This window comes from Drosophila miranda, chromosome XL, assembly GCF_003369915.1.
Source record: "Drosophila miranda strain MSH22 chromosome XL, D.miranda_PacBio2.1, whole genome shotgun sequence".
In the NCBI taxonomy this organism is placed as follows: domain Eukaryota; kingdom Metazoa; phylum Arthropoda; class Insecta; order Diptera; family Drosophilidae; genus Drosophila; species Drosophila miranda.
This window is the reverse complement of record NC_046673.1, coordinates 12,641,660-12,653,178: the sequence shown is the minus strand read 5'-3', so window position 1 is coordinate 12,653,178 and position 11,519 is coordinate 12,641,660. Positions and strand designations below refer to the sequence as shown.

General features: G+C 47.3%; 1 protein-coding gene across 1 annotated transcript; it reads right to left on the bottom strand.

Annotated features, from left to right (window-relative positions):
* Positions 1–10,198: 10,198 nt before the first annotated feature.
* Positions 10,199–11,122, bottom strand: LOC108151832 (cAMP-regulated phosphoprotein 19-A-like). The gene is made up of 2 exons (XM_017280707.2): positions 10,563–11,122; positions 10,199–10,505 (listed from the first exon to the last, which is right to left on the bottom strand). Exon 1 carries the CDS (start codon positions 11,068–11,070, stop codon positions 10,750–10,752), a length of 321 nt encoding a protein of 106 aa, XP_017136196.1. The 5' UTR covers positions 11,071–11,122; the 3' UTR covers positions 10,199–10,505; positions 10,563–10,749.
* Between the last annotated feature and the right edge of the window lie 397 nt (positions 11,123–11,519).

Sequence of the window (11,519 nt, the reverse complement as noted above, 5' to 3'; positions counted from 1 at the left end):
CATTGTCTCAGAAGTAGTACGCGACGAGGACGAGTGGAAGGAGCAACAGCAGCGGCGAGACAATTACGCTAATTCGCCTGAAATTGTTTTGCATTTTCCCGCCCGCCCACTGCCACCCACCAGCAGCTCCTACCGCCTGCTCTCTCTGGCAATGACAATGACTGCAGTAGCAGCAGGCTCTCACATGTGTGTGTGTGTGCGTGTGTATCTATGAGCAGAGCAGAATCTTTTCATCGCTTGTTTAAACAGTTAAATTTGATTGCGCTGTAAATAAGAGACAGGGAGTGAGAGAGAGAAAGGAACCAGAGCATCGGAGCATCCGAGCATCAGAGCTCCAGAGCACCAGAGAGCCACAGCCACTGACAGCCACTGCCAGAGGGAAATGTCAGCTGAAACCCGTTATTGGACTCACACTAAAGCGAAGCGAAACAAAACGAGTCTTAGACCCAAGTTTACATAATATTGAGACAATTTCCCATCGCACCAGCATCCCATCGCTGCAGCATCCCAGCAAATGTCCAGCAGTAAATCTCGACATTCTGACCAGTCTAATTAAAAGATAAGAAATTGGAGCAAGGCTGAATGCGGAATGAACCATACGGCATGCAGATGAAAATTTAGATGAAGAACATGGACACGGAGGTGGAGATGGAGATGGTGGATGAAAGAATAACAATGGATTGATAAGTAATGTTTAATAGCCTGATTCCTTTAGGATTGAGCCTTAGGATTTTATTCTACTCGAGGAATTCCCCCCCAAGCGATTGGCTACAGGGGAAACAGCTGATCTTCTGGCTCAATATTGGTGTATTTAAAGATAAACTAAATGAATCTCCTATGGTTGGTCGAACCTCTGAACTTTCTTTTGGAGAAGCCTACCTAAGGAGACTCCCAGACGAACCCTGGCATCCCCTTAGTTATTCTCTAGAAATGTACAAAAAAAAAAACGTGGAAAAAAGCCTTCTTAAAAATAACAGACCAATTTCTCTGCCCACCACCCCCCTAATACGTATCCCCCCGCCCCACGCGTTTTGAAGTAAGCGAAAAACAATTCAGAAGAGTGAGAGAGAGAGAGAGAGAGAGAGTTTTCGCCTAAAACAGCGGCTGGGCGGCATTTTCCACTCGACTTTCTCATAAATAAACATCACAATTATCATAGGAAAACAAGAGAATAAATACGGAGCCGGAAAAAGCACACGGAAAATGAAATGAAAAGCAACAATTCAATTTCCATGGCTTTTCATGGTCTCCTGCTTACATGGGACCATACCATAGCCTCCATCCATTAGAAGGTACATACTTTCCACTTTCCACTTCAACTCGAGCTGCCATTCACCATTCACAGAGTATTCATCGAGCGAAAGAGCATTCATTGAGAAGTTTCGTGTCGACAACTTTAAGTTCAGAATGCCCGTTCTCGTTCTCTTGCAGTTGATTGCTTAAAATTCATAATGATAATAATAATAGGAGCAGTAATAGTGCGTTCTGCACTAATTGCACCAGCAACAAACGACAGCAACGACAACAGCGAGAAGAACAACGACAGCAGCAGCGAGAAGGAGCAGGAGCAGGAGCAAGAGCATCCCAAGCACTTGAGTTGTTCACTTGTGCACTCGGCAATTGTTGGGCGAATGGCAGAATGGCAGAAGGAAGGAGCCAGAAAGGACCTCAAACAGTAGCAGGATAAGGGCAGGAACCGGTGCTGGAGCAGGGCGTCACTTAAGTCAAAGTGAGAGAAACTTTTCAGCGCCATTCGAATGGGCAACCAGATAGGAAATACCCGGAGAAACGTGAGTAGAAGGAACGGTACGGGGGCCGCAGGGAGAGGATATGCCCATTCATTCATTCATTCATTCATTCATTCATTCATGCATTCGTTCATTCAACCATTTTGCCGCTTGCATTGAGGCAAAATTGTTCTACAAAGATACGAGTAACGAGAATAGAGTCAACTAGATAGGACGTGGCAAGGATATCGCAAAAGGGGAAGCAGCAGCAGCAGCAGCAGCAATGAAGAGGCAGGCACACACACACACACACACAGACACAAACACAGCGAAAAACACTCTCATACCCATTCACAACCCGAGTGCACTTCATTGCTGTCGCATCTACCCAATCCTCTATCCTCTCTATCTAGCAAGGATGTGCACAGCCAGACAGACAGGATCCATGCCGGTGCCTGGCAGTCCTGGCTGAACGCTGAGCGCCGAGTGCTGCAGGCGCTGCTTAACTTTAACTTGAACTCTAAAATAACAACCTTCCGTTGTTTTTGGCTTGTTCAGTTTTCGTATAATTTCCTTGCAGGTATTTTCATTGCCCACCCCCTACTCCCTCTCCCTCCCCGCCGCCGCTTACACAAAAGCAATGACAGCTGAAGAGGGCAGGAAAATGGGGGCGGAGGACATTGACAACGGTTGACGAGCAACAGCCTAGAAGGCATTCACATTCACATTCACATTTCGGAGGAGTGAATGAGCTAGCTAGCAGACGGCTTGGACCGCCAGATGAGTGGGTGAGTAAGTGAATGAATAAGTGGATCAATGAATGATCAGGGGGGAGGATGAACAAAGAACGGCTGGGGACAGAGTGGGGCAAACGACTGGTCCACTGAGTTTGAGAAACAAATGAATCACTAAGTGGCTGAATAATGGCCCCACAATCATTCCATCTGTGCTGACAAAAAGTCCAGTCATAGAATGTTGAGTGATTCTTGAAATCATACAAATGTTCGAAGGATCTGTTGAGCAACACTCGCGTGAATGTGCATGCATTCCCTTGATTATGTATAATTTACACAACACCCGGCCATTGTATGGCGTTTAATGAATGCATTCAGTGATTTATCCACTGGCAGCCCTCTCAAATGAAGCAACATCCGTTTGAATGCCTCATCAGCGACTGAATGAATGAATGAATGAATGAATGACTGGGTGAATGAATGGTTCCCCATGCACATGCACATGCACATCCACGGCTAATCAGATTTAGGTTAGGTGTAGAGGGGGACCAGGGTATAGGGGTGCAGGGAAAGCAGCCACTCCCACTGATTCGATCAATCAGAGCACTCAATTACTCATTCCCAGGACTCATTACACTTGATGAGTGTTTGGCATTCAGTCGTTTGCTGCCTGCTGCCTGATGCCTGCCGCTTGTGTATCGGGGGCTTTGTGCTTATCTTTCGCTGCTCTCTTCTGCACAGCCCCTGGCCAACTGTTACTTGCCACTTAGGCCCCATGACCCCTAACCCCTAGCCCCCGACCCCTGCTGTTCCGCTCTCTGTCCCCTTCCCCTTCTGTCCGCCTCCTTTCAATGAAAACGAGGAAGGCAAGGAACTGCAAATGCTTCTTCGGTCTCCACTCTACCTCTGTTTGCCCTGCAGCAACTTTTCAGCTGCCATCACCTCCTGCCTGCCTGCCTGCCTGGCTGCCAGCCTGCCAACCTACCGTGCCACCTGTGCTGTAGCACCGCCCCCGTGAGTGCCACGCCTTGGGGCATTATCATCAGACGACGGTGTGCGCTGTAAATGCTGGGAATGCTTCTGCTTCTGCTTCGGCTTCTACTCGTATCTTCTGATGCTGCTGCTGCTGCCAACAGATCCTATGTTGTCATAATAGCATGTGCCACGCCTTCCCAAGCATTTGCCAGGGGCGGTCTATAATAAAAATAACAACTTAACTAAGTAGACAATGCTGTATGTGCTGTCTCTTTTCATCTTTCGCTCTTTCTCTCTCTCTCTTGGTATGTGCAGTCATCAGCCAGTTGTTGTCAAACTGTAAGCAGCTTTTGTGCATCAGAAAAGGCAGAAGCAGAAGAGCAACAGTGAAAATGCAACACAAACAGCAACAGAAACAGAAACAAATCCTTCCATATAGAAGAATGAAGGACGAATCTGGCAAATACCCTGCAGATAAACCAATCGAAGTTTTCGGGAGATTGGATTGGATTGGATTCTCGTCAGCCGAGTTCTATGATTGACAGTTGGGTTCTTAGTCTGATGTTCACATGAACATTTGTTTGCGAACTTCTTATTCTGATATATTGTGTTATTTTACAGATGATGGGTTATTTCCAAAGACTTCTGGCGGTGCTTAACAACGCCTGCGATCACCAGGTACACATCCTTCCAGCCCAGCTTGGGGGCTAAGCGCGATTTGATCAGAGTAGAGATGACTTTTTTGGGCTGCTTCAAGAGCCTCCTTGTCCTCGTTCTTCTTCTCGTTCTTCTTCTGCTGGTTCTTCATGTTGTTGGAAGGCTTCTTTTTTCTGAGCACGGCTTCCATGTCAAGCTTCTCCTGCAGCTCGTTGTTTTTCTGTACAGGCAGCAGAATGGTTGTGTTTGAAGAACTGAAGAATTAATATAAGAAATATTCAAAATAAATAGTTTTCAGTGAAATTTTCACGGCATCCTGCCGCCCTGTACCATCCGAAACACCGTGGATTCGAGGAAGCACACTTATAGTTCGGATCATGTGAAGTAAGAGTTGATTTTAAATTGAAACACCTGCCTATTAGCTTAAATGAGTCTCATGGCCAAGCATTTGGCGGATGGAGGCCTTCTCGGAGGAGCAGATGGACCCTCCTCTAGGGTATTCAAAGAAAAACAACCACAGGTGCATAAAGAAACCCGTTAAGCTGTGCAGTCAGCGGTTGTCGTTGTTGTTTCGGGAACGGAACGCTCGAAACTTTCCTTTTATCTAAGATGAATAATCTAGGAGCGCAGTGTCCACACAGGCTCCTGGCCATCGGATACTGGCCACCACCAGCTCCCCCCCTGCTCCACCTACTCCCCCCCCCAAAGCATTGGATGAGTCCGGCAAACCCTGGGGAGGGATACGGAATGGATGGGGAATGGATGGGAAAACCGCAGCAGCCACAACCGTCGCACCTTTGCATTTTTATTGTGGCTTCTGATATCCCCTGCTGGCTGATGTCCATCCACTGCCAGAACGGGGACTGCTCGACTTGACCGTGATAAGGGCACCCCAGTGACAGGAATTACACTTTTATTTAATGAACTGAGGAACAACAATGCGGGCTCTATGGCTATGCAATACTCGGAATGCGGATTGCTGAAGAAGTAGAGCTGTAATCGAGGAATATAAGAAGGAAGGAAGGCTTTAGTCATATAAGCAATCTGTTCCATCCACTCATCATCTAACATTCTCCGTGAGAAGTAACCCATGGGTCGACTCAACACTCTCTGTGGAGCACAGCTACCCCCCTGCCCCCAGTTCACCCTCACCTGCTTACCCATTACCGATTGTTCTTGCTGTTTTCTGATGTTGTTCTGTTGTGGGTTCTGTTCTACTGTTCTGCAGAGGAGGAGGCGGAGGCGGAGACTGAAGCGATAATCCAGGAGCATCTGTAGCTCTGTAGCTCTGTATCTGCCCCACCGCCTGCCTGCCGCTGGCCAAATGCTTAATCCTTGTGCGGAAATAGCGTTACGCAGCAAAGTTGGGCCTGGCCTCTTTCTCACTCTCCCTCACCCTCTCTCCCGGCCTGTGTGTTATCCTTCTTGTTGCTGTTTAGTTAACTCAATAAACGCAAGTGGCCAGAGGGGTTGGGGTTGGGTGTGGGGGAGAGGGCGCGGGCGCGGGAGCGGGCACGGGCATGGGCAATGGCGGGGCCAGGCGATAAAATAATCTTTTTCTTTCTCTCTCGCTCTCCACCGCTTAGAGAAAGTGCTGACATTTGCGCAAAAATTTTCTCATGCTCATTTACTTGTTTACGTTATATCTCATTGTCGCTGGACTTGGTGGCTCTGCTCCTCATTTTGGGGGCACTCTTCCAGAAGAGCACAACGACTTCGATGTCAGATCGAAAGCCACGCAAAGAGAGAGAGAGAGAGAGAGACAGGACCTATGACCCTCAGCTTTCAACGACTTTCGAGATCAATAGGAGCTAAAATCATTCCATCTTTACTACAAACTCAGACAAAAAATGGACCATACTGTGTACGATCTTCAGATCCTTCTTTCTCCAACTCCAGGCCAATGTATCTTTTATGGCAGCAATGTATCTGCAAGTGTATCTCCTGTGTGGGGGCTGGACTTTCTTCTGTTGTCTTTGGTTTGTTGCTGGCCTTGTTGTTGCTTTTGACAATTACACAAAAAACTGTTAGCATTTACCACAAGCATACGGCCACAGTCAGCAACAACCAGGCAGGGGCTAACCAAGGTTTGAATAAATGGAAATCGTTGGGTAGACCAGATACTGGGGTGGGGAGGCCGGAGACGAGACTGCGAGGAGGAGAGGACAGTTTCATGTCAACAGAAATGATTCTGGGCTCTCGGCTCTGGGCCCTGGCAGCAGTGGCTGTGCCAGTGCCAGGGAAATGGCCAACCAGCTCAGCACTTTTCGCTCGTAAAAGGACAGCCATCCCCCAGCCCCAGTACCAGCCCCATTCCCTATCCCATCAGAATGCCGCCTATCCATTAAAACGTTAAAAGCTTCTTGAGAACGCGTAAAAACTATTTGGCTATATCTGTGGGCTGTGGGACTCCTCTTCGTCTGTTCCCCCATCTGCCCCGGCTGCTGCTGCCTCTTCAACTGCTGCTTGGTGGAGTCGTAGTCCTGTGGCTCCTCTTCTCAGCACTCCACTCCACTCCACTCCACTCCTCTCCCTGATGCTCTCCTGATGCGTAACATCATTAAAACTTGAATAATCAGCCATCTAACCCACTCCACTCCACTCCACTACCCCTAAACTCGTACTGTACACGCTGTCTGTCTTAGCTGTCTCTATAGCTTCTATCCCCCTTCTATCTGCTATCCCCCTCGCCTTCTCTGTCTCCGTCTCTGTCTATATAGAAACAAGCAAAGGAACAACAACAAAGTAATTCACTTTTCCGTTTGCAATTTGGTGCGATTCCTTTTTCTATTTTTTGTTTTGTTTTTGGGAACGGGCGGCGGCGAGGAATGGGGGGGTTTATTTGGTTTCGTGTCTGGGCTGAGGAAACAAGTTGGGAATTGGGTTAGAAGAAGGCGGCAGGCAGCAGCAGACGGAGGAAATGTGAGAGTGAATGGCAATCCAGAAAACGGAATAAACAAGGAAACAGGATAGAAATTGGAACAAAATAGACAAAAGGAAATATGAATTTTGAGTGCCAAAACACAGAAACAACAAGCTACAAATAAAATGGACATCATAAGAGCAAAACAGACAAAGAATAGGAGTGAAAATAGTAATGAGATGATGTCCGAAATCCCCATGTAAATGCATGTATCAATATTGCGTATAATTATTTTATTTATAGGTAATATATTGGTCAATATTCTCAAAAGGTGGCGATGTATTTTTCGACTTGATTTTGCAATTCCATTAAACTGTGGCAAAAACATTGTAGCTCAAGCCCCCATGCCACATGCCCCATGTTCATGGAAAACCAATGCAAAAACTTAATAATTGAATAATTACAAAGTTGGACTCGTGGCAGCAACGAAAGCATGTTTTCGACAGGATAAAAAATACCCAAGCTTGAATGTGAATATTCATCAATGCAAATAAGTGAATATGAATACGAAAACGAATACGAATACGAATACGAATACGTTGTGTGTTTAAGCTAGTGAATCAAATAAAATGTGCCAAAATTTCCATTCGAATAAATTCGATTATTCAATCGTTCCACGAAGGTCGCAAAAAGGGGCAAATTTGAATGCGAATAAATTTGAATGTTCATGGCGATGAAAATGAAATTTTCGAATAACGATAAATGAAATCGATTGGCCATCGATAGACAGGTCTTACCCCGAATCAGCCCCACTCCCTGGCGAGGAGGGGTGAGATATTATTGAGGGGTGGGGAGCGGAAATGAATGCCGAATGGCAAGTAAACAAAATAATTTATCATTTTGGCGGAAGTCCTCGCCTAGAAGAGGAAATGTCTAAGGAGCAAAGTCGCCCTTCCCTTTCACTACGTCACTCAGTCAGACAGAGAGAGAGAGAGAGAGACAGTGATAGAGGCAGAAGGGTGAAGAGACGGCAGTGCAGGCGAAACTTTGGCGCAAACAAAATTAACGGTAATAACTTGGACTTTTGGGCAAAACAAAAAAAAAACAGCACGGTTCCCCTGCATTTGCATGTGTGTGTGTGTGGCCATCCAGGGTTTTCCACGTTTCGCGTTGAGCAAATAACCATAATGAAGTTTGCAAAGTTTTTTGACACATGCAACACTCCACCAAGAAGCAAAAGGCGAGCACAAATTACGAGGAAAGGGAGGCCAAAAAAAAAAAAGGGAAATGGGAATGGGTATGGAGGCGCCCCGTAAGGGTTCTGGGTCTGGTCTTTGGCCTGCCTGGTTTTCGGCCATTGCCAAAGTGTTTTGCCCGCGCGCTTTGGCCAAAACGACAAGCAAATATTTGCCAAGTGGCAAACAAAACTTGGACCAAGGACCCCAGACCACAGATCCCCGGTTCGAGGACTGAGAACCCTGCTGAGCTCAACGATTTTGCAATGGCCCCAGCTTGTTTTTTACCCCCAGCGAAAATATTATTTTTATTAATGCTCGTCTGGACTTTGCTCCTGGATGACGACGACGACGACGACGACGAGGACGAGGACAATGATGACGGCGTCGTCATCTGGGGTGAAAATGTGTTTTATATTTGTCAAATAAACGCAAACCGAAAACGACAACAAAAAAAAGCCATACGAATGGGTGTGTGGGGGTGTGGGGGTGTGGGGGTGTGGGGGATGGGGAGCGAAAAGTATTGGGTGCAAAGTTTTTCTTTCGTTATTCGATTTTGTTGTTGCTGTTGCTGTTTGCCGCTGCCGTCGCCGCAGGAAGCGGAAATCGTGCGTGTAATTGAACGGACATTGAACGAAACTTTCGGCGAAAGGTTGCGACGCCTTGGCCCCAGCCAAGCAGCCTTGGAGTGGCGTCCATAGGTGGTCCACAGATGCTTCACTGATGGGGTGGTGGGGTGGCGGGCGCAAAGTGCTCGGGTCTGGAGAAGGTCACCATTTGTGGTCATTTTTACGGTCGCTGTAAAAACAAAAAGCAGTGAAGAGCATCGACAAATAGCTGCGAAACGAACACAAATAAATATCCCATCCAATGGATAGGCAAAGGAGCGATACAACCGTCACTACTACAGATGCTTGCAGATACATTTTGTACTTTTATGCTGCCATATTTTTTATGACTCGAGGGGCAGGGGTAGGCATTATCCAGAAGTGTCCTGCAGATGGTTCCTTGAGCTCACAAGCTCGCAGATCGCTTTGGGCAGGAGAAGGCCATGACCACATTCGGGAATCCATAGGTTATTTTCGAACATATTTCCTCTAATTCAATTAAGTAAATGCAGAAAAATCAGCCGCCAAACGCATCCCTAACTCTGCTTTGAAGTCCCCTCCAGGAGAGGAGCTGCCCGCCCCACCAGCTGTAAACGCGTTTGGCATTTTAGCAGCATTTCAATAACACTTTCTCCGCTCCAACTGTCAAAGCCAAAAAGCACGTAGCAAAGCGTTTACTCCGCTACCGAAAACCAGTCCAGTATCCAGGATCCAGGATCCATCCATCTGTCAGCTGTTTGGCCGTGGGCGCGACTGCTCAATTAACACAATGACAGCGGCACATGGAGAGGATAGGAGGACGGGCGCCCCGAGGGCATCCGGCACAAGCAACAGAAGCAGAAGCAAAAGGCAAAGCAAATGTCAAAAGTGTTTTCTAATTTGCGCAACACTCAAAATACACACAGAACAAGGGGGAACAAGAGAGGAACAAGAGGGGAACAAGCAAGGAACAAGAGAGGAACAAGGGGCTGGGGAGCACCAAATAAAGCCAAAATGTATTTAACAAAGTGACAACAAAAAAATATATTCACAGCTGAAAGAAAATAAGTTTCCTGCCATCCCGCCCTGCCCCTCTCATCATCCTTCTTATATCCCCCACACCCCACAGCCCGCAGCCCACGCCCCACACCACGCTCGGCTTCTAAGCTTGGCGACTGTACAAAAATGTTTAATTTATCAAATGTCAACGCCTAAAAGACGGCAACATTTGTCGTCGTCAATGACAATGATGATGACTACAGAGCGACAGAGACAGCGACAGAGACAGCGGCAGAGACAGCGGCAGAGACAGCAACAGCGACAGCGACGCTGACGTTGTTAATACCCTGCCCACCCCTTGCTGCCCACCCACAGCTCTGCTGCTGCTGGGCCTGCGGCAATGTTTTTTGAAAAATGAACGTAGATTTCCCCATACGGTATTATTTATTGCAGCCATCTTCCGGCGCCCCCTCATGCGCCTCGCGGCCCGAAAGTTGTACATTTGTATAATGAATTTGACAAGTGAATTGTCCTGGCAGATGTTTTTCGTATATTTGCGGAGTAGAGCACTGGTAGAGGCAAAGAGATCCAAGACATCCATCGGCTGAGAATGCTCCCAGAACAAAAGCCCGAGAGATCTTGGATCAATCTTTGAAGATACTTGTTTTCTTTGGCTGTGGCTTGTTGAAGCCTCTTGTACGTGTAGAGCTGCCTGCAGAAGCAGCATGCTTGAATGAGGTGGAAGATATCATCAATATATCAATGCAGGCATCGTTAATGCTTACCAAATATAACAGAGATCGTGGAAATCCCTGCGTTCGTTGGCTGTGTTCCAGACTGTTGCTGGCTTTCTGTCTTGCATTGGTTCCAGTGTAAAGGTGTGTATAGAATATTTGCAAATGGATCCAGCATCTACGCCATCCTTTCGGGCTGCTGGTCAACAATGGGTGTTGATTCCGATGGGGAGGGAAGTTAGTGTGATTCGTGTTCCCCCACTTCCAGGGCCTCCAGCTTGGTTGAAACCGAAGACAAGGTTGAGTCGGGCTTTGGCTCTACCAGAGGGGACCGTGGCAGCTGCGACTTGTTGGCTGAAATGGCCTCCTGTGTGGGCACCACTGCGCCAGTGATCTGCAAGCCGTCTCCCATGGCTTGCCCCTGCTCCTGGGTCTGGAGGGCCATTTGATAGTCGGCCGAATCGAAGTACTTTTGCTTTTTGGCCAGTTTGTTGATGAACGCCTTATGGCCTTGGCGGGGCGGATACTTATGCGAGAGCTCTTTATTGTTCTGATTCATTGTGATCAACGTGAATTCAGATTTTCAAATGTCGACTAGACAACTTGTAAAGTCTCAAAAACATTCAGGGAAATACTTCTAAATACTTAAATAAAGTAGGCTCTGACGGGGGCAATCGGGTGACTAGATATTCCCACTATTTGGGGATTTATAAATGGTCATTGAGGCATTCCTCTTGCCCTCCGACCGCCATAGCCCAATACCCAATGCCCAGCTGGGAGTATCATAAATATTCCAACTATCACTATGGCTATCGCTATTCCCCAGCGAGGTACTGTTCCAAATTCGCAATCCCAACCCGCCAACCCGCCAACCCGCCAGCCCCCCATCCCTAATCCTCCGATTCCGTCCATTCCCCTTTTCCGCACTTGTTCGAGCAATTAAGCGGCCCTTTCAAAACAAATTGAAATGCAAACGCGCAGCAAATTGACTGACTCTCAGCTCCCAAT

What these genes read in the sequence shown, in the direction of transcription:
- LOC108151832 (XM_017280707.2), bottom strand. Translation starts at nt 11,070, where the DNA reads ATGAATCAGAACAATAAAGAGCTCTCGCATAAGTATCCGCCCCGCCAA.